The following is a 21,897-nucleotide window of genomic DNA, read 5'->3' as shown; positions in this document are numbered from 1 at the left end:
AGTGACCAAATCCAACAAAAGAATTTCATGCCTTGGGACAGGTTCTCTTTGATCTTGGATGAAGTCATGCTGCCTGTGGCTGGAGAAGATCATAAAAATATTTTTCATTTGTCTTGTGATTGTTAATGTGGAGCCTGAGATTCAAAGCCTATGGGAAGAAATTATTGGATAATTCCTCAGGGAAGTGAAGAGTCTTGTCAGGAAGAACTTGGGATGATTCAAGGGATAGCTCCAGTCACCAATAAAATTCTAAACAAACATGCATTCACATATGAGCTCTGCACATCCACACTGGATGCTTGGAGTTCATGCTATGATGCTCATGTGTGGCCAAATACTTTGTTAATATGCTGTTCTCTTGGATTTTTATCTCTTGCTTTCTGCAGATTCCTGTCCTTGTTTGCTCCTACAGCAGCAGTGAGTGCTTAGTCAGAAGGAATTACCAATTAATTGATAAAGGAAATGTGGTGATTACTGGTTTTTTTCCTGCATATGCTGTCTCTCCACTCAACAAAACAATTGATTGGCGGATGTATAAATTTAACAGAGATTTTATGGTTGAGTATGTCTTTTTTCCATTTATTCATTATCTAAATTTGTCATTCATATGCACTGAGGGAAGTATGGATTCCAACATCATTATTTCTCTCTTCCATTCCTAGATCTCTTCTCTGGTGCAGTCTTCTTAGTGACTCATCTTGTGCTTTCAAGGGGGAAATGGGAATTTGGGTTTTTTTCATTTTCTTTTCTATGATAGACACTGGGAATATCCCTCATATTCTCAGCTAAGCCCCTAACTCCTCAGGATTTGGACGTTTTCAATATTATCTCTACTGTAAATGGAGTAGATAGTAGAAAGATGATAGAGTATTTGATGGAACTCTAGACGTCTAGCTGTGCTCCTGTGAGAAGAAACGAATGTCACTGAAGTTAGTGATCAGGGATTTTGTTGTGTGTAAATGACATGTGTTATTTGTATTTGCTGCTCTAGATTTGTGATCAGGGATGTCAGAAATAGACATTTGGACCAACTTTCTGCTTTAGAAATGCCTTCATTTGTCTCAGATTCTTTCATCTGACTTCTAATAATTGCATTATCTGATAACTTAGATGCTTACCTGTTAGTTCCGTGAAAATTCCATGTATACTTCTTCATTATGATGAATGTGTTTCCCTGTGCCCCTTAATGTGATGAGACCTTGGAATACTGCTTTTAGTTATTCTCAAAGATACAAGATTAAGACATAGTGCCAGGCAAGTCTAAGTGAGTATCTAGGTCCTGCTAAAGTTATGAAATCATGTGTGTTAGGGTTTAGAAGTCAAGGATGTTCTACCCAAGCTAACATGCTCATAGCTGTGGGTAATCACACAATAAGTGTCTGAAAATGAAAAGTGCAGCTTGCTCTCAAGTCTGAACTCAACAAAGGCAACATGGAAATACATATTCAAGAGTTAGGTTGGAGGCAATGGGTGGAAAATCACCTAAAATAAACATAGAACTGAGGAAGGTTAATTGTCAATATGGCAGTTCTGTGTCTGCTGAAATGTGGCTGTGGAGAGCAGTGAGAAAGTGTTCAAGCATGGAATGTTATTTTACATGAAGGTTAGTATAATATGGTAATAGGTTAATTCTTAATTTGATACAATGAAGGCACAGAGAAAAATTTAAAAGATAAAATATTCTGTGGAAGAGTCTACTGGCTCCAGAGATGATTGCTTACTTCAAGTTAGGTTAAAAAGCTGTATGGTCTACCAGACATTTGACCTTGTATGCAGGAAGGAGATTTGTCTGCATTACAGCAGATGGTGTCCCTGTTTCTCCCTGTTCCTCATCTTCTTCTCTGTTCTCCAATCTCAGCAGCTCAGACAACACTGTGCATCAGCTTAAGTCCCTCTTCAGCTTATACAGCAGCACCCCCATGCCTGCAAAGGGACTGTAATAATGTGAGTTCTCTGTGGCTGGGTTGTCTAATATGTAAATGATGAAAATGTTGTGTAAGCTTGATTTTATATCTTATGATGTATAAAAATGAAACTAAAGTAAATTTGCTATTCTAAAAGCTATGAAAGGGCTGGAGAGATGGCTCAGCCATTAAAAGGCTAGGCTCACAACCAAAAATATAAAAGCTATAAAAACCAACATGTTTGATTTAGACAAAACAATTGCAAATTATACTTTGCATAGAGAGTGAGGCTCATTCAACTATATACACTGCAAGGATCACAAAGGCTTTCATGATTTTGAAAAAACTTTTACACAGGTGTGGGAAAGTATGTATGTAATTACAAAAGTCTCTTGTTCTGTCTTTCTCCAGTTAAATTTCCTCATGTTCTAATGGTAGCATTATAAGTATATTTATCTTCATTGTCATAACTACAAAAGATCATGAGTTGTGGGGCTAGCATTATTTTCTATTTCACTACTTTTTGTGGTGACTAATTTTCTAACTGGATTTAATTTTCTTGTTGAAAGGTGGTAAATAAATGTTTGATAGGTACAGAATTATGTCTAATAGGTACAAAATATACCTACCATCCGATTAAAGCAAATTAATCTACATAAGCACATATTGATGAACACTATAGAATCTTTCATGTATGGTGGTTAATTTCCTTGCAAAGTAATAATGACAAAGTTTCTCTCATTGTGTATGAGTGTGCTTTTCTTTAACACTAACTTAGAAATATGGCTGACTTAGTATATCCAAGCTGCATTGTATCAGTTATGTATGCATTTGTATATTAATAACTTGAAACAGCTCATGAATTAGATGAATATGAAAAGTAATATTTTAAGATTTTTTTCTAGTTTTACTGTGGATAGTCACCATTTTTCAGTATTTTTCAAATTGAAGGACATAATATCTGGTTACAGGTTATTTGAAAATCTTTTAGGATGTATGGTTTATTTTAAATATATATGATACTTCATTCCGAAAGTGTAAAAAGACAAAAACTTTTAATTGTACAAAGTCTATTTATCTTTTTTATTGAGTAATTCTTTATTAATTTTACATACCAACCACAGATACCCCTATCTTCCTTCCTCCCAACCCTACAGCCTTCTACCTGCTTACCCACAGCTCATTCCCTCCTCCAACAAGGTAAGGCCTCCCATAGGGAGTCAGCAGAGCCTGGTCCATTCAGTTGAGTCAAGTCTAAGACCCTCCTCCTGCACCAAGGCTTTGCAAGGTGTACCACCATAGGTAGTAGGCTACAAAAAGCCAGCTCATGCACCACGGATGGATCCTGATCCTACAGCCAGGGAGCCCATTAAGCAGATCAAGCTACACAACTGTCTAGCTCATGCAGAGGGCCTAGTCCAGTACCATGGAGGCTCTACATCTTTTGGTCTAAACTTCATGAGTTCCCACTAGTTTGGTTTGGTTGTCTCTGTAGTTTTTCCTATTGTGATCTTGATGCCCCTTGCTCATAGAATCCATCTTCTCTCTCTTTCTCTTCAAATAGTCTCCTAGAGCTCAGCATGGTGCTTGGCTCTGGATCTCTGCATCTGCTTTCATCAGTTACTGGATGAAGGCTCTATGATGACAGATAGGGTATTCACTTATCTGTTTAAACTTTTATTCTTTTTCATGTTTGGTCATGAATCCCCAATCTTAAATAACAGGGGGAAAACATATTAACTATATTACAACATTTTCCTTCCCTAATAATTCAGACTCTTAAAGATTGGGTTTTCTCTGAAAATAAAAAGATCAGGTGAATATCAAGTTGTACACTGGGTTATCTTCATCAGTTTCATTCAGAAGAATGAATATTTATTGAATCTCTTTTGCTATAGAATAGAAATGATGTGAGGCTGGAAACACTTATCAACCCACACAGAATATTGTTCCTTTCCTACTTTTCCTACTGACCAGTCTGTGAATTCTGACCCCATTGTCATCCTTCTTAAAATATTATTGTTTATCAGTTATCAAGATCATACTTTTCAGTAATGGCACATCCTTTCTGTTTAATATATTTATCATCATGACATCAATATCTGTTTATGGCATAGAGGATGATAATTCATCATATGTGACAGCACATCCTTTCTGTTTAATCCTCAATTACTTGCATTGGTTTCTTTAAGTTTTGATTTCCCATAGTTCTCAGTAATAATTATACAAGCTCATAAAAATTTAAGCAATTTTGAATATATTTATCATCATGACATCAATATCTGTTTATGGCATAGAGGGTGATAATTCATCCTATGTAAAAAAATGTACAAAGATTAAATTACGAAGTTTAATATGCCCACCTTGCAACTTTAATCATGGTAATTATACATTTTCTGGCAATCTATGTGCTATCCAAACCAAATATGTTGCTGGATATTGTGGTGGTTCACACCTATAATCTGTAAAATTTTATGGCACAGACAAGTTTTCAAGGAGGCATGGTCTATATAGAAAGTTTAAGAAAACCCAAGTATATTTAACAATAGTGTTCTTTTTTATTAAGAAATTATTTTTCATTGTACATACCTATGTGAGATACCCTGCTTCCCTCCTCCCCCTCCCCACATCTCCTCCACAACCCAACCCCACTCCTCCCTACAAAAAGTCAAGGCCTCCCAGAGCGGGGCACTTATAGTAAAGGTAAGTCCATGCCCTTCCCTCAAGGCTGCTCAAGGTAGTGGGCTCCAAAAAGCCCCCTCATGCACCAGGGATGGATTTTGATTCTACCTCCAGCACCCACCCACCAAGCAAATCAAGCTACACAGTTGTCTTACCATGCAAAGAGATGACCAAATCAAACTAGTGGAAATTCATGAAAGTACTTTGTAAGTAGACCTAATAAAAACAACACAGTTTGTGAATAGCTTTTAGTGAACAACTCACATTTAATACTGTTAGGCTAGGATATTAAACCCCCATTAAGTTGCCCACAGTGTGTTTGTATCTTGGTTCCCAGCAGAACAAAATGCCAAGCTCCAAGTCTCTGAAGTGAAACAGAGAAACACTGTCCCATTATTTCTGCACTGATGGGTATATAATGCATAATAACATAAAGGAGTCCTTATTTATATCATCTGAGCTCGATAGATATTTTTAAAGCTTTCAAACTGATATGTTTTGGGTTGAAACTGTCTTCTCAAAATTTTGAGCATCAATGCCCATTGGATGGTATAGAACAGAAAGTTTCTGGGCCAGAATGCTGCTATTTTGAGGGCATTTTGAAAGTATTGAAAGGCGTGCGCCACCACCGCCCGGCCTGATTCAATCTATTTGTTTTGTCCGTGAGATCATAAATATTAAGAGTTATTACTGGATAATATGTATGTAAGTAAATTGGTTGAAAAACATGAGTTTTGCAACTCTGTGAGTTTTGTGTCCTGGGTTTCAGCACCAAAAATGTACATAAATTGGTTGCAACAACTCTGGGTTTGGTCCTGTATTTGGCAGCAAAACATGAGTTTTACAACTCTGTGAAAGGTGCCCTGACTACCTGGGGAGTCAGGCAACACCTTGAGATGCTTAGGACAGCTCTGATGGCTGAACTGCCAGCAATCAGGTTGGCCCTGAAGGGTGAGGTATCCAGGTTATTTTGTTCTATACCGAGATACATGTTTTACTTAGCCATCATCAGAGAAGTTACCTGCAACAGTAGCACAGTCAGTCCTAAATGGGATGTATTCATAAAACCCATTCCCTTGGGGCTTAAGAAATGCTGTGGAAGAGGAGGTGGAAACATTGTAAGAGCCAGAGAAGATGGACAACGCTGAGGAAACAAAGTCATCTCAACCTAGCAGGACTGCTGCACATGTGAACTCAGATAAACTTGAAAGCATGCACAAGACCAATACCAGTATAAGACAGATGCAGGGCCTGTGCTGAGAGGTGAACACAAGTGAACTGAGTGAACACAAGCCCCCTTTTTTAATGCAGAAACTATCTCAAAGCTATCACAAGCCTCCATCCCTAACCCAGTGGTAAAGAGAAAATTAGTTTTCTCCAAGGAAGTCTTGTTAGGTATACAATGTATTCTTTTTTTTTTTCTGAGACAGGGTTTCTCTGTGGAGCTTTGCATTTTTCCTGGATCTCTCTCTGTAGACCAAGCTGGCCTCGAACTCACAAAGATCCGCCTGCCTCTGCCTCCCAAGTGCTGGGATTAAAGGCGAGGGCCCCACTGCCCAGCCAAAGTATTCTTAATGGCAGGCCCCAAGCTCAGTAGTAGATGGGGGGAAATAAAAGCTCAATGTTATTTTTGAAGGTTAAATTTTTTCAACCTTATATGTCTTTTCTGTCAAAATTATACTTTCTGACTTTTTTGGTGGCTGTTCAGCTGTTTATTAGACCATCAAGTATTTTAGGCAGGCAAAGTAATACAGATTCACAGAGTTAAACAAATGCAACATAAATAAAAGTAACATACATAAAATAATAGTCTACAACATTTTCCCTTTTTTCTAAATAACAAGAACTGTTTTAACTTTAACACAGTATAACTACATACAACAAAATGTTATCAAGTAAGAATTACATTTACAATATTTCTATTCTAATTATAGTAAATGCTGGGAAGATACTTAAACATGGACTTTGGAAACAGAATCATTCAAACTGTAAAACCCATTGAACTAAACTTACACATATAGCACATGTTGTGTGGTGTGAGTGTTCATCCTAAATACTGGTGTCCCTTGTGTGCAGGTTTAAGTTGAGGAACTACCAATGTATTTTGGCCATGATGTTTGCCATTGAGGAGATCAACAGCAATCCCTATATTTTACCAAATACATCCCTTGGATTCATTGTCCAGAATGTTTATGATGGTAAAAGATACACTCTGGCCAATCTTATTGGTACATTTTCGGGCCCTGGTTATGCTCTGCCTAACTACAGATGTGCAAGAGCGGGCATGTCAGCTGCTGTACTTACGGGACCATCATGGGCAATATCAGAATACATAGGGACACTGCTGGGTCTTTACAAATATCCACAGGTGAGAGATATGGGATAGGACATGATGTCAGCTCTGCTTGGTGACATTTTAGGTGGCTGTGAGGAAAAACAAGGCAATTTAAATCACTCTGAATGGGTAGGGAAATGATGCAGACAGTTGGTGATGCATCTATATTTCTCTAGCTTAGAATGGAGGGAAAGGAAAGGGTGGAGTAGTGACAAACACTACTGAACCTAGTATTTTCTGTACATTTTGGAAAACCCTTAAGAAGGCAGGTTTTACCTTCAATGTAGTGTTACCCTACAGGCTTCAAATCATTGCTGTAGAATTGAGTTGAATTTTATGACAATGTTCTGCTCTCTGATTGTTTTTCTCTACAGCTTACTTTTGGGCCTTTTGATTCTATCCTGAACGAAAAAAGATGGTTTTCTTCCCTGTACCAGTTGGCCCCCAAGGACACATCTCTGACACTTGGCATTGTATCTTTGATGCTTCATTTCCACTGGAACTGGGTTGGGCTGTTCATCATAGATGATGACAAAGGTGTCCAGATTCTGTCAGATTTGAGAAGTGAGATGGAAAAAAATGGAGTCTGCATAGCATTTGTGGAAATGGTCTTAACCGTCAGGGGTTCATTCATGACAACATCCTGGAAAAATCAGGTGCAGATCCTGGAATCATCAGCAAACGTGATAATTATTTATGGGGACACTGATTCCTTATTAAGTTTAATAGTAAATATTAAGGAGAAGTTACTTACATGGAAAGTCTGGGTCCTGAACTCACACTGGGATAATTCCAAATTTGATAACTATTTCCTGTTAGATTCATTGCATGGAGCCCTTATTTTTTCACACCACATGGAGGAGATCATTAATTTTACAGATTTTATTCAGACAGCCAATCCTTTCAAATACCCACAAGACACATATCTTCATATATTGTGGCACTCATTATTCAATTGCTCATTTTCGAGAAAAAATTGTAAAATTGTGGATAACTGTCTGCCTAATGCCTCCTTGGGCTTTTTGCCAGGGAACATGTTTGACATGACCATGAGTGAAGAGAGTTACAATGTGTACAATGCAGTGTATGCTGTGGCCCACAGTCTACATGACATGATGCTCAATCAAATATATTTTCATACTCGTGGAAAAGGAAAAGAGATGGAATTCTTCCCCTGGCAGGTAATGCTACTGTTTTATATTATAACATCAGCAATATCAAACACCAAAAATGATAAATGCAATCAAACTAGACAATATGTATTTTAGATTATTTTGTGAAAAATCTACAAGAGAGACTGTGCAAGGAGCAGACTGTTTTAAGTCCTTATGCAGTTGTATTGCAAAGTGTCACACAATATTTCCTAGGGTAAAATTTTCAGCATGAAAGTCCATTTATCCCATACATTTCCCACAACAGAAAAGTCAAAGGCAGAGATGGTCTCAATGGATATGAAATCTTCTAAGATGCTTATGTTATGTAAGTTATCACTCATATAATCATTTATTTTATATAGTAAAATTATAAATATTTTCAAAAGTTAGTTGGGTATGACTATACTTTCAACAAAGGGGAAAGTTTTCTCTATGCACACTCTGAGTGCTTGCTTCTAAGTTTTCTAGTGAAACTGATTCGAATATTTTAGAAGCATAACGATAATTTTATTATCCTAGGGTATCATTTATTCGATGTGATTGGTACCTATATTAAAGGTGCTTTTCACAATTAGGATTAAAATCATTAAGAGATGTTCCCTGATCTGTCACTGGTCTATGGACTGGCTTCTGGGAACCTGGTGCTTGTGGTGTGACACCTTGCAGAGCTTGCTGCAGTTAGAAGGGGCTTGGATCTTCCTAGGCTCAGTGTGCTGGGCTCTGCTGACTCCCCATGAGAGACCTTGGTTTGGGGGATGTTGGGATCCAGGGTGGCTTGGGAAAGCAGGCTGGGGGTGGGAAGATGGAGGAGTGGGGATCTGTGTATGGTATGTTGAGTGAGTAGAAAATTTCTTAATAAAGAATGAAAAAAAGGAGAGATGTTCCCTGAATCTGCCTCTGTTTTACTACTCTGGAGATTATGTAAGATAACAATATGCATCTCTTTTAGCTACACCCTTTCCTAAGGAAAACACTACTCATCAATAATGCTAGAGACCATGTGGTTCTGGATCAGAAAAGGCAATCACATGTACAATATGACATTCTCAATTTTTGGAATTTCCCAAAAGGTCTTGGGATAAAAGCAAAAGTAGGAACATTTTCTCCAAATGCTCCAGAGGGCCACAAATTATACTTATCTTCTCACATGATACAGTGGGCCACAGGATTAACAGAGGTAGGTTTCATCTTCCTTCAGTATTTGACCTATATATAAATTTCAAAAACTATATTTCTGTGTATCATGACCCTTCACTGCTCACACAGGGCCCATTTATAGGCACATAATGACCACCAATATAATGAATTGCCTTCATACCTGATTTTGCTGAATGAACTGTTTATTTCTTAATCTGCTCATTTATTTAATGTCCTAAATATACTATCTGTTTCATGATTACTTCTATCATTGTCATGAGTCACTTGACATATTTATTTTGATCCCATCTTGAAAGGTTTCAGTCAGGGATCAGTTGGTCTTTTGCTTTTTGTAGAAGAACAATTCAATGTAGAAGAACAGGAGTAGAATGAGTAGATGTATTAGTTGTTGATTTAGCTGCTGCAGCAAAAACAACTACCTAATGAAAAATATAGGATCATTTTTCTGTCCTCACAGTTTGAAGGTATATTCAATCACTTCAGAGATGTTTTTAGAGCATCAACAGTCAGGATGCAGAGGTAGCTGAATGCTACTGTTATCATCCTTTCTTCCTTTTCATTCATTCAGGGACCAGAGCCAATAAATTGGGGCCACATCATTTAGAGAGGATTTTTGACCACAAGTAACATAGTCTGGAAAACCTTTTACAATAATTCTCATTTATTGGTTTCCATAGTGGGTTTAAGACCTATGAAGTTGACAAGATGAACCATTACTATGGAAGAAAAATGTATAAGCCTTTGTATCCAGGAGTCAAGAGACAGTAGATTTTTAGTCTCACCAAGACATGCTAAAGTTTTACCTCTATACTCTGCCTCATTATCTTTCAACCATTTTCCAACAAAGTTGTGTTATTAAGGCCAAGTGCTGACCACATGGACCTTTGAATGACTCGTTCTACTAATAGAAATAATTCAACAAAACAAATTAATGATTCCATATTTGAAAACACTCTGCCTATTACACATTCCCTAAAACTGGAATATTTGCTATCATTTATTTTATTATTCTCAGATTCCGCAGTCTATATGCAGTGAAAGCTGTGATCCTGGGTACAGAAAAACTCACCAGGAGGGCAAAGCTGCCTGTTGCTTTGACTGTACCCCTTGCCCAGAGAATGAAATTTCCAATGAGACAGGTAAATGCCAATCATTTCATAGATAGATATATATATATATAGATAGATAGATAGACAGACAGATAAACAGACAGACAGATATGTGCAATAAGAAGAGAAATCATACACAGATTTATGTTGTTAACATTTTTTGAATAATTATGTTTTTTATACCTGGAATATTTTAATTGAATAGTTACTATTTAGAAAATACTTGTGGACTTACATTCTTTACCTCTATAATAGGGACTCTTTAAATTTTAATTTTTTTATAATTGGAATCCTTTCACACTATATATGTACATAGATCTAGTTCTTTCATCAAATATATTGAGGTTGACAAGATGGAGCACCTCATCGTTACCTTGAATGTGTATCACTTAAACACACTTCACATGTACTACATTCATGTGCTTGTTCATTTGCACAAAGGAGGAGCACCTCACCCACTATAGTCAAATTCCATAGGGCTACATGTTAATAACTAGATATTAAAGGAAAATGAAGGCCAAGGATGAGAATAATGCACAAATATTAGACAGTTGAAAATTTAATAGCTACTCACTCAAATACTGTAGGGTAATCTGAAACTATTCCATAAAGTAACACGTTTAGTACTATATGAAGTAATTTGTATAGCTTGCATATTAGATGCCTTTCTTTAAAAAGAGATGGAGTTCTGCATATGAAGCTTGTATTATGACCTAGGCCATTAAGAGCAAAAGAAATACTCCAAATACAGAAGAGAAGGAGTAACAGTGGAGAAGAGAGACATGAAAGTACAGTGTAAAGTATAACTTCAGAAACTAATGATGTGGGCTTGAGTGATGCCTCCAAAGTTCAGCGCACTGGCTGCTCTTCCGGGGATCCAAGTTCAGGTTCCAGGACACACATGGTGGATCACAGTCTCTGTAACTCCAGTTATGCCCTATACTGGTCGCTTCAGGGCCGGGATGCTCATGGTTTCTAGACCTGTAGAAACACACACACACACACACACACACACACACACACACACACACACGAAATAAAAATAGATTTATTTATTTTTAAATAAATGAAATGAGCATAGGTATTTAAGCTGAAGAAATGGAAGAAAATCAAATATATTGACATAGATTTAATGCTACTAAAATTGAATTAATTCTTATATTCAATAACAATATCAACAAAAGTAAAAATAGAGTCTACACAACAGGACTGAGGCATATAAGAACCTACATGCACTGTGGCAGCATGCACAGGGCCTGCCCAGGTAAATCCAGATGGGATCAAAGCATGCAGATGAAATATTGGACATGAGCTGCCACTTCTTACCAAGACCATTTCTGCAATTGATGCCCACTTGTAAAGGAATACTAAGTTTTCCCAATGAACTACCACGGGGTATTGTAAGAACCCTTAATGATAGGACTGTTGCCCAGGGGTAGATGGCCAACACAAAATGACCTCAGATGTTTCTTTGTCTACTTGCTTTCTTTGGCCTCAGGTTTATTTGTTTGTTTTGTTTTTATTGGACTTTTCCTTTATAGTTTATTTTGTACCTTCTTGCTTTATAGTATGAGTGTGTATGTTTTTTTTTTTGTGTGTGTGTGTGTGTGTGTGTGTGTGTGTGAGAGAGAGAGAGAGAGAGAGAGAGAGAGAGAGAGAGAGAGAGAGAGAGAGAGAGAGAGAGAGAGAGAGAAAGACAGGGAGGAGGGAGGAGAGAGAGAGAGAGAGAGAGAGAGAGAGAGAGAGAGAGAGAGAGAGAGAGAGAGAGAGATCTTGATTGTTGACTTGTTTTTTTTTGTTTTGTTTCCATGTTAAAGAGAAAGAAACTGTGGACTTCTGTGTTCATGGAGGTCAGTACGATCTGGGAGAAATAGAGGAGGGAAAAATTAAGATCAAATGTATTATATAGGGAGCGTGAATGGAAATGTGATGATATAAAGAAGTTTAATATATATTGAAAACAAAAAGCTATATAGAAATATGTAATGGAAATATGAGAGAAAAATCCATAGCATGCATGATAATCTAAGAAAATTGATAAGATGTCAGGAAAAAAGGGCTCAAATATTGTTCCATGGATACTTTAGAATATATGAGCAGTCTTTCATATTCATAACATAGATAGTGTTGTACAGAATTATGAGAACAGTGTCACTGGTGAAGTGTTTCAAGGCTTTAATAATTTAAAAATACTAATTCACTCAGGATCCTTCAAAGAATAATGAAATAGAGAACTCTATGGACTTTAGGAATGTAGGTATATTTGGGACTCATATAAAAAAATACTGTTGTAAGATAAGGATATCAAAGTACATTCTGTCTATCACACTGAATTCCCATGTCCTCTTGAGAATGGAGATGTATTGATGAAAAGACAATCTCTAGGCTCATGCAATGTATATCAGTGCTCTAATGACTTACAGAACAGATACCACAGTGTCACTAAGGTGAGGATACCATATGAGTAACAACAGAGAAAGCACTGGGGGTGTTTAATTTCTGTCAGCATGAAGCAGAAGGCAAATGGAGTTTTATCCTTCTGTATTTGTATCTAAAACAAAGCAAGATGGTTCAGAGAACATTTCAATGTTCTGGAGAAGGGAACTGACTTAGAATAAAAGGGAAAACTTGAGTATGTACTCATGATCACCTGTATTTCTGCCAGATGTGGACCAGTGTGTAAAGTGTCCAGAAACTCACTATGCAAATACAAAGAAGAGTTACTGCCTACAGAAAAGGGTGACATTTCTGGCCTATGATGACCCCTTGGGGAAGACACTCACCTTCATGTCCCTGGGCTTCTCCTCACTCACAGTTGTTGTGCTTGGGGTGTTTCTGAAGCACAGAGACACTCCCATTGTCAAGGCCAATAACCAGGATCTCAGTTACATCCTGCTCATCACTCTGACCCTCTGTTTTCTCTGTCCCTTGCTGTACATTGGCCATCCTAGCAGAATCACCTGTATCCTACAGCAGAACACTTTTGGACTTCTGTTCACTGTAACTCTTTCCACTGTGCTGGCCAAAACTCTCACTGTACTTATAGCCTTCAAGGTCACTACTCCACGGAGAATGAGGAGATGGCTGCTGATAGCAAGGGCCCCTAATTTCATCATTCCCATCTGCACCTTCCTGCAAGTTGTTCTCTCTGGAATCTGGCTGGCAACCTCTCCTCCATTTATTGACAAAGATGTCGTTTCAGAACATGGACACATCATCATCATTTGCAACAAAGGCTCAGCTATTGCCTTCTACTGCATCCTGGGATACCTGGGAACACTGGCTGTAGGCAGCTACCTTATGGCTTTTTTGTCCAGGAATCTGCCTGACACATTCAATGAAGCCAAATTCCTGGCTTTCAGCATGCTGGTGTTCTGCAGTGTCTGGGTCAGCTTCCTCCCTGTCTACCATAGTACCAAGGGCAAGGTCATGGTGGCTATGGAAGTCCTCTCTATCTTGGCTTCCAGTACATCACTCTTAGGCATCATCTTTGCCCCCAAGTGCTACATCATACTATTAAGGCCAGAAAGGAACTCACTTCATCACATTAGGGACAAAACATATGCTAGGAGGAAAAACCTTAAAAACTAGCTTCTATGTTTCTTAAATTAAAGAGCTTTGAAGCATGATTGTTCTTCACTATCTGAACCCTCACATATAATGCTATAATTTGGCATTTGATCCCCTAGGCTGTTATTTCTTTAGGTGATCATATTAGGCTACATTAATTCTGTATCCATCTTTTTGTCGCGCTGAAATACAAGCTGCATTTTGAGTACTTCTCTTGCATTGACTATTGCTTTTGTGTTTTGGTTTCATTTGCTGATGAAATCTAAATTTGTGAATTCTTGCACTTGGATCATTCACAAATTTTATTCATTTAACAACAGAATTCCAAAAAGTATTTACTCTATCAACTGTGGGTGATCACAAACATATTCAAGTCATGTGTGTAAATATTCTTCAATGTTTTTCTGTACATTTATTTATTTTTTATTTTTAATTTTTATTTTATTTTACAATACCATTCAGTTCTACATATCAGCCACAGGTTCCCCTGTTCTCCTCCCTCCCACCACTCCCCTTCCCCCCAGACCACCCTCCTATTCCTACCTCCTCCACAGCAAAGCCTCCCCCAAGGACTGAGATCAACCTGGTAGACTCAGTTCAGGCAGGTCCAGTCCCCTCCTACCAGGCTGAGCCAAGCATCCCTGCATAAGCTCCAGGTTTCAAACAGCCACCTCATGCAATGAGCACAGGACTCGGTCCCACTGCCTATTTGCCTCCCAAACTGATCAAGCCAATCAACTGTCTCAACAATTCAGAGGGCCTGCCTGATCCACCTGGGGGCCCCTCAGCCTTTGGTTCATAATTCATGTGTTTCTATTCGTTTGGCTATTTTTTTTCAGTAATTGAGTAAAACTAAAATTTATTATAAGCCACAGTTGTCCTTGGGACCTCCATGCTATGTATATAGCCTCCATGGTTCTATGGGTTGTGGTCTGATTGTTCTTTATTTTATATCTAGTATCCACTTATGAGTGAGTGCATACCATGACTGTCTTTCTGGGCTTGGGTTACCTCATTCAGGATGATTTTTTTCTAGTTCCATCCATTTGCCTGCAAATTTCATGCTTTCATTGTTTTTCTTTGCTGAGCAGTACTCTATTGTGTATATGTATCACATTTTTTTCATCCATTCTTCCGTTGACGGGCAGCTAGGTTGTTTCCAGGTTCTGGCTATTACAAATAGTGCTGCTATGAACATAGCTGAGCATGTATCTTTATGGTATGAATCAGCATTCCTTGGATATATGCCCAAGAGTGGGATGGCTGGGTCTTGAGGTAGTTCGATTCCTAATTTTCTGAGAAACTGCCATACTGATTTCCACAGTGGTTGTACAAGTTTACATTCCCACCAACAGTGGAGGAGTGTTCCCTTTGCTCCACATCCTCTCCAACATTGACTGTTATTGGTGTTTTTGATCGTAGCCATTCTGACAGGTGTAAGGTAGTATCTCAGAGTCGTTTTGATTTGCATTTCTCTGATGATTAAGGATGTTGAGCATTTCTTTAAATGTCTTTCAGCCATTTGTGATTCTTGTTTTGTGAATTCTATGTTTAGCTCTTTAGCCCATTTTTTAATTGGACTGTTCAGTACTTCGATGTCTAGTTTCTTGAGTTCTTTATATACTGTGGAGAACAATCCTCTGTCAGATGTGGGGTTGGTGAAGATCTTTTCCCATTCTGTTGGCTGTCTTTTTGTCTTATTGACTGTGTCTTTTGCCCTGCAAAAGCTTCTCAGTTTCGAGAGGTCCCTCTTATTAATTGTTGTGCTCAGGGTCTGTGTTGTTGGTGTTTTATTTAGGAAATGGTCTCCGGTGCCAGTGCGTTCAAGAGTGCTCCCTACTTTCTTTTCTATTAAGTTTAGTGTAACTGGATTTATGTTTAGGTCTTTGATCCACTAGGACTTGAGTTTTGTGCATGGTGACAGATATGGATCTACTTGTAATCTTTTACATATTGACATGCAGTTATGCCAGCACCATTTGTTGAAGATACTTTCTTTGTTCCATTGTATAGTTTTGGCTCCTGTCAAAAACCAGGTGCCCCTATGTGCATGGATTAATGTCAGGGTCTTCAATTCGGTTCCATTGGTCTGTATGTCGGTTTTTATACCAGTACCAAGCTGTTTTTATTACTATAGCTCTATAGTAGAGTTTGAGGTCAGGGATGGTGATGCCTCCAAAGGTTGCTTTATCGTATAGGATTCTTTTAGCTATTCTGGGTCTTTTGTTTTTCTATATGAAGTTGAGTATTTTTCTTTCCAAGTCTGTGAAGAATTGTGTTGGTATTTTGATGGGGATTGCATTGAATCTGTAGATTGCTTTTGGTAAGATTGCCATTTTTACTATGTTAATCCTACCTATCCATGAGCATGGGAGATCCTTCCATTTTCTGATATCTTCTTCAATTTCTTTCTTTAGAGATTTAAAATTCTTATCAAAAAGGTCCTTCACTTGTTTAGTTAGTGTTATCCCAAGGTATTTTATATTATTTGTGGCTATTGTAAAGGGTGATGTTTCTCTGACTTCTTTCTCAGCCCTTTTTATCATTTGTGTATAGGAGGGCTACTGATTTTTTTGAGTTGATCTTGTATCCTGTCACTTTACTGAAGGAGTTTATCAGCTGTAGGAGTTCCCTGGTAGAGTTTTTGGGGTCACTTATCATATCATCTGCAAATAGTGAAAGTTTGACTTCTTCCTTGCCAATCTGTATCCCTTTGATCTCCTTTTGTTGTCTTATTGCTCTAGCTAGAACTTCTAGTACTATATTGAATAAATCTGGGGAGAGTGGACAGCTTTGTCTTGTTCCTGAATTTAGTGGTATCGCTTTGAGTTTCTCTCTGTTTAATTTGATGTTTGCTGTTGGTTTGCTATAATTGCCTTTATTATGTTTAGAAATGTTCCTTGTATTCCTGATCTTTCTGAGACCTTTATCATGAAGGGGTGTTGGATTTTGTCGAAGGCTTTTTCAGCGGATGATCATGTGGTTTTTTTCTTTCGGTTTGTTTATATGGTGTATTACATTGACTAATTTTCATATGTTGAACCATCCTTGCGTCCCTAGGATGAATCCTACCTGGTCGTGATGGATAATTGTTTTGATGTATTCTTGGATTCGTTTTGCCAATATTTTGTTGAGTATTTTTGCATCAATGTTCATGAGGGAGATTGGTCTGTAGTTCTCTTTCTTTGCTGCATCTTTGTGTGGTTTGTGTATCAGGGTAATTGTAGCCTCATAAAAAGAGTTTGGTAGTATTTCTTCTGTTTCTATTGTGTGGAACACTTTGAAGAGTAATGGTATTAGTTCTTTTTTGAAAGTCTGGTAGAATTCTGCACTGAAACCATCTGGTCCTGGGCTTTTTTTGGTTGGGGGACTTTTGATGACTGTTTCTATTTCTTTAGGGGTTATTGGTCTATTTAAATGGTTTATGTGGTCTTGATTTAATTTTGTTATGTGGTATTTTTCCAGAAAATTGCCCATTTCTTCTTGGTTTTCCATTTTTGTGGAGTACAGGTTTTTGAAGTATGATCTGATGATTCTCTGGATTTCCTCGTTGTCTATTGTTATGTCTCCCTTTTCATTTCTGATTTTGTGAATTTGGGTACTCTCTCTTTGCCTTTTGGTTAATTTGGCTAGGGGTTTGTCTATCTTGTTGATTTTTTCAAAGAACCAACTCTTTGTTTCATTGATTTTTTGTATTGTTCTCTTGTTTTCTATTTCATTTATTTCAGCCCTCTATTTGATTATTTCCTGGCGTCTATTTCTCTTGGGTGGGTTTGTTTCTTTTTGTTCTAGAACTTTCAGTTGTACTGTTAATTCATTGGTACAGGATTGCTCCATCATCTTTATGTGTGCATTTAGAGCTATGAATTTTCCTCTTAGCACTGCTTTCATAGTGTCCCATAAGTTTGGGTATGTTGTACTTTCATTTTCATTGAATTCTAGGAAATCTTTAATTTTTTACTTTATTTCTTCCTTGACCCATTGGTGTTTCAGGTGGACATTATTCAGTTTCCATGAGTTTGTGGGTTTTCTATAATTTTTGTTGTTGTTGAGGTCTAACTTTAAGGCATGGTGGTCTATAAGATACAGGAGGTTATTCCATTTTTTTGTATCTGTTGAGATTTGTTTTGTGGCCAAGCATGTGGTCAATTTTTGAGAGTTTCCATAGGGTGCTGAGAAGAAGGTATATTCTTTTGTGTTGGGATGGAATGTTCTGTAGATATCTATTAAGTCCATTTGAGTCATAACATCTGTTAGGTCCTTTATTTCTTTGTTAAGTTTCAGTCTGGTAGATCTGTTTTTTTGTGAGAGTGGTGTGTTAAAATCTCCCACTACTAATGTGGGGGGTTTGATGTGTGTTTTAAACTTTAGTAGTGTTTCTTTTATGAATCTGTGTGCTTTTGTATTTGGAGCATAAACGTTTAGAATCTAGACTTCATCTTGGTGGATGTTTCCCGTGATGAATATGTAATGTCCATCCTGATCTCTTTTGATTGATTTTAGTTTGAAGTCTATTTTATTAGATATTAGGATAGCTACACCAGCTTGTTTCTTCGGTCCATTTGCTTGGAAAGCCTTTTCCCAGCCCTTTACTCGGAGGTAGTGTCTGTCTTTGAAGTTAAGGTGTGTTTCTTGTATGCAGCAGATGGATGAGTCCTGTTTTCTTATCCATTCTGTTAGCCTGTGTTTTTTTATATGTGAGTTCAGACCATTGATATTGATGGATATTAATGACCAGTGATTGTTAATTCCTGTTATTTTTTGTGGTTGTGTTGTGTTGTCCTTCTTTGGTGTATGTTGGTGTGGGATTATCTATTGCTTGATTTTTCATGGATGTGTTTAGCTTCTTTGGTTTGGATTTTCCCTTCTTGTGCTTTCTGTAGGGCTAGGTTTGTGGACAGGTATTGATTAAATCTGGTTTTATCCTGGAATATTTTGTTTACTTTGCCTATGGTGATTGAGAGTCTTGCTGGGTATAATAGTCTGGGTTGGCATCCATGGTCTCTTAGTGTCTGCATAAGATTTGTTCATGATCTTCTAGCTTTCATAGTCTCTATTGAGAAGTCTGGTGTTATTCTGATGGGTTTGCCTTTATATGTTACTTGGTCATTTTCCTTTGTGGCTCTTAATATTTTTTCTGTGTGTTTAGTATTATGTGGCGAGGGGACTTATTTTTTTGGATCCAGCCTATTCGGTGTTCTGTAAGCTTCTTGTATCTTCATAGGTATTTCTTTCTTTAGGTTAGGAAAGTTTTCTTGTATGATTTTGTTGAATATATTTTCTGTGCCTTTGAGTTGGTATTCTTCCCCTTCTTCTATCCCTATTACTCTTAGGTTTGGTCTTTTCATGGTGTCCCAAATTTCTTGGACGTTTTATGTTACGACTTTTTTGTCTTTAGTGTTTTCTTTGACTGACGAATCTATTTTCTCTATTGTGTCCTCAGTGTCAGAGATTCTCTGTTCCATCTCTTGCAATCAGTTGGTTATGCATGTTTCTGTAGTTCCTGTTCATTTAGTCAGGATTTCTATTTCCAGCATTCCCCCAGCATGTGTTTTCTTTATTGTCTCAAATTTATTTTTCAGATCTTGGAATGTTTCTTTCATCTGTTTAATTGCTTTTTTTTGGCTTTCTTTGATGTCTTCCCATTTTTTTTTTTTTTTTGGTTTTTCGAGACAGGGTTTCTCTGTGTAGCTTTGCGCCTTTCCTGGAACTCACTTGGTAGCCCAGGCTGGCCTCGAACTCACAGAGATCCGCCTGGCTCTGCCTCCCGAGTGCTGGGATTAAAGGCGTGCGCCACCACCGCCCGGCTTGTCTTCCCATTTTTTGTTTGTTTTTTTTTTTTTTTCCATTTCTTTAAGGGAGTTTTTTATTTCCTCTTTAATGGAGTTTTTCATTTCCTCTTTAAGGGAAGTTTTTATTTCCTCTTTAAGGGAATGTTTTATTTCTTCTTTAAGGGCCTCTATCATCTTCTTAAAGTCATTTTTAGGATTGATTTCTTCTGTCTTGGTATGTTCAGGTCTTGCAGGTGCAGAATCACTAGGTTCTGATGTTGCCATATAGGTCTTGATGTTGTTGCCTGCATTTTTGCACTGGTGTCTACTCATCTCTTCCTCTGTGCGGTGCAGGTGGTGTCTGTGTCAAAACAACTCTGAGATACCACCTTATGCCTGTCAGAATGGCTAAGATCAAAAACACTGAAAACAGCTTATGCTGGAGAGGATGTGGAACTAGGGGAACTCTCCTCCACTGCTGGTGGGAATGCAAGCTTGTACAACCACTTTGGAAATCAATATGGCACTTTCTTAGAAAACTGGGAATCATTCTCCCCCAAGATCCAGCTATACCACTCTCAGGCATATACCCAAGGAATGCTGATTCATTCCATAAAGATACATGCTCAGCTATGTTCATAACAGCACTATTTGTAATATCCAGAACCTGGAAACAACCTAGATGCCCTTCAACTGAAGAATGGATAAATAAAATGTGGTACATATTCACATGGAATACTACTCAGCAGAGAAAAACAATGACATCATGAGGTTTGCAGGCAAATGGATGGATCTAGAAAAAATCATCCTGAGTGAGGTAACCCAGACTCAAAAAGAGAAACATGGTATATACTCACTCATAGGAGGATACTAGATGTGAAACAAGGATGACTGGACTACTATTCACATCATCAGGGAGGCTACCTAGAAAACAGGACCCCAAGAAAGACATGTGGATTGCCCAATGACAGAGAAATGGATGAAATCTATATGAACAGCATGGACGTGAATGGGGGTAATAAAAGGCAAGGGTTGAGAGAAAGAGAACTTGGGGGTGCAGGACATCCCAGATGGATCAAGAACAGAGAGGAAGAACAAGGAATAAGAGACCATGATAAACAAAGACCACATGAGACTAGGAAGAAGCAAAGTGCTAGAGAGGCCCACAGAAATCCACAATGATCTCCCCACATTAGACCACTGGCAATGGTCGGGAGACATCCTGAACTGACCTACCCTGGTGATAGAATGGCCAAACACCCTAATTGTCATGCCAGAAACACCATCCAATGACTGAGGGAACTGGATGCAGAGATCCACAGCCAGGCCCCAGTTGGAGCTCCAGGAGTCCAGTTGGCAAGAAAGATAAGGGTTTGTATGGGTGAGAATTGTTGAGACCAAGGCTGGATAAAGCACAGGGACAAAGAGGCAAACAAATGGAAACACATGAACTATGAACCAATAGGTGTGGAGCCCCCAACTGGATCAGGCCCTCTAGATAAGTGAGACAGTTGATTAGCTTGATCTGTTTCAGAGGCATCCAGGCAGTGGGACCAAGTCCTGTACTCAATGTATGAGTTGTCTGTTTGAAACCTGGGCCTTATACAAGGACACTTGGCTCAGCCTGGGAGGAGGGGACTGGACCTGCCTGGACTGAATCTACCAGGTTGAACTCAATCCTCAGGGGAGTCTTTGCCCTGGAGGAGATGGGAATGGGGGGGTGTGATGGGGGATAGATGGGGGATGTGAGAGGGGGGAAAACAAGGGAATCAGTGGCTGATTTGTAAAATTAAATTTAATTATAAAATTAAAAAAAGAGGCAAAGAAAAAAAGAAATTGCATGATTGTGTCAATAGGTATGGAATTTCAGCATCCATTTATGTTTAAAGCTCTGGAGGGATTACAGATTAAGGTTGGAACATATCTCACTATAATAAAGGCTATGTATGGCAGACCTATAGTCAAACATCATGCTAATAGAGAAAAATATTCCTAAAGACATCATAACCAAGACAATTGTAATAAGAGAACTTTTCTCCATGCCAAGTAACCAGGGAATTTCTGGTAGATAAACAAGGCAAGTGAAGGACAAATACAAGTAAATAAGAAAAAGTCAGAATATTCCTCTTTGCACGTGATCTGATTAAATACTTAAGGTATTCAGAAGATTTCATGGAACAATTCCTAGAGCTGATAAACAGGTTCATGTGGGCA

General features: G+C 38.1%; 1 protein-coding gene across 1 annotated transcript; it reads left to right on the top strand.

The window, feature by feature from the left end:
• Positions 1-347: 347 nt before the first annotated feature.
• LOC143267691 (vomeronasal type-2 receptor 116-like) lies at positions 348-13,933 on the top strand. Its single transcript, XM_076547157.1, has 6 exons — positions 348-562; positions 6,663-6,954; positions 7,296-8,102; positions 9,025-9,252; positions 10,249-10,372; positions 13,008-13,933. Exons 1-6 carry the CDS (start codon positions 348-350, stop codon positions 13,931-13,933), a joined length of 2,592 nt encoding a protein of 863 aa, XP_076403272.1.
• The last annotated feature ends 7,964 nt before the right edge of the window (positions 13,934-21,897 follow it).

Source organism: Peromyscus maniculatus, chromosome 1, assembly GCF_049852395.1.
Source record: "Peromyscus maniculatus bairdii isolate BWxNUB_F1_BW_parent chromosome 1, HU_Pman_BW_mat_3.1, whole genome shotgun sequence".
NCBI lineage: Eukaryota > Metazoa > Chordata > Mammalia > Rodentia > Cricetidae > Peromyscus > Peromyscus maniculatus.
Note: the sequence above shows the minus strand (reverse complement) of the source record. Positions and strands in the feature narration are given on the sequence as shown.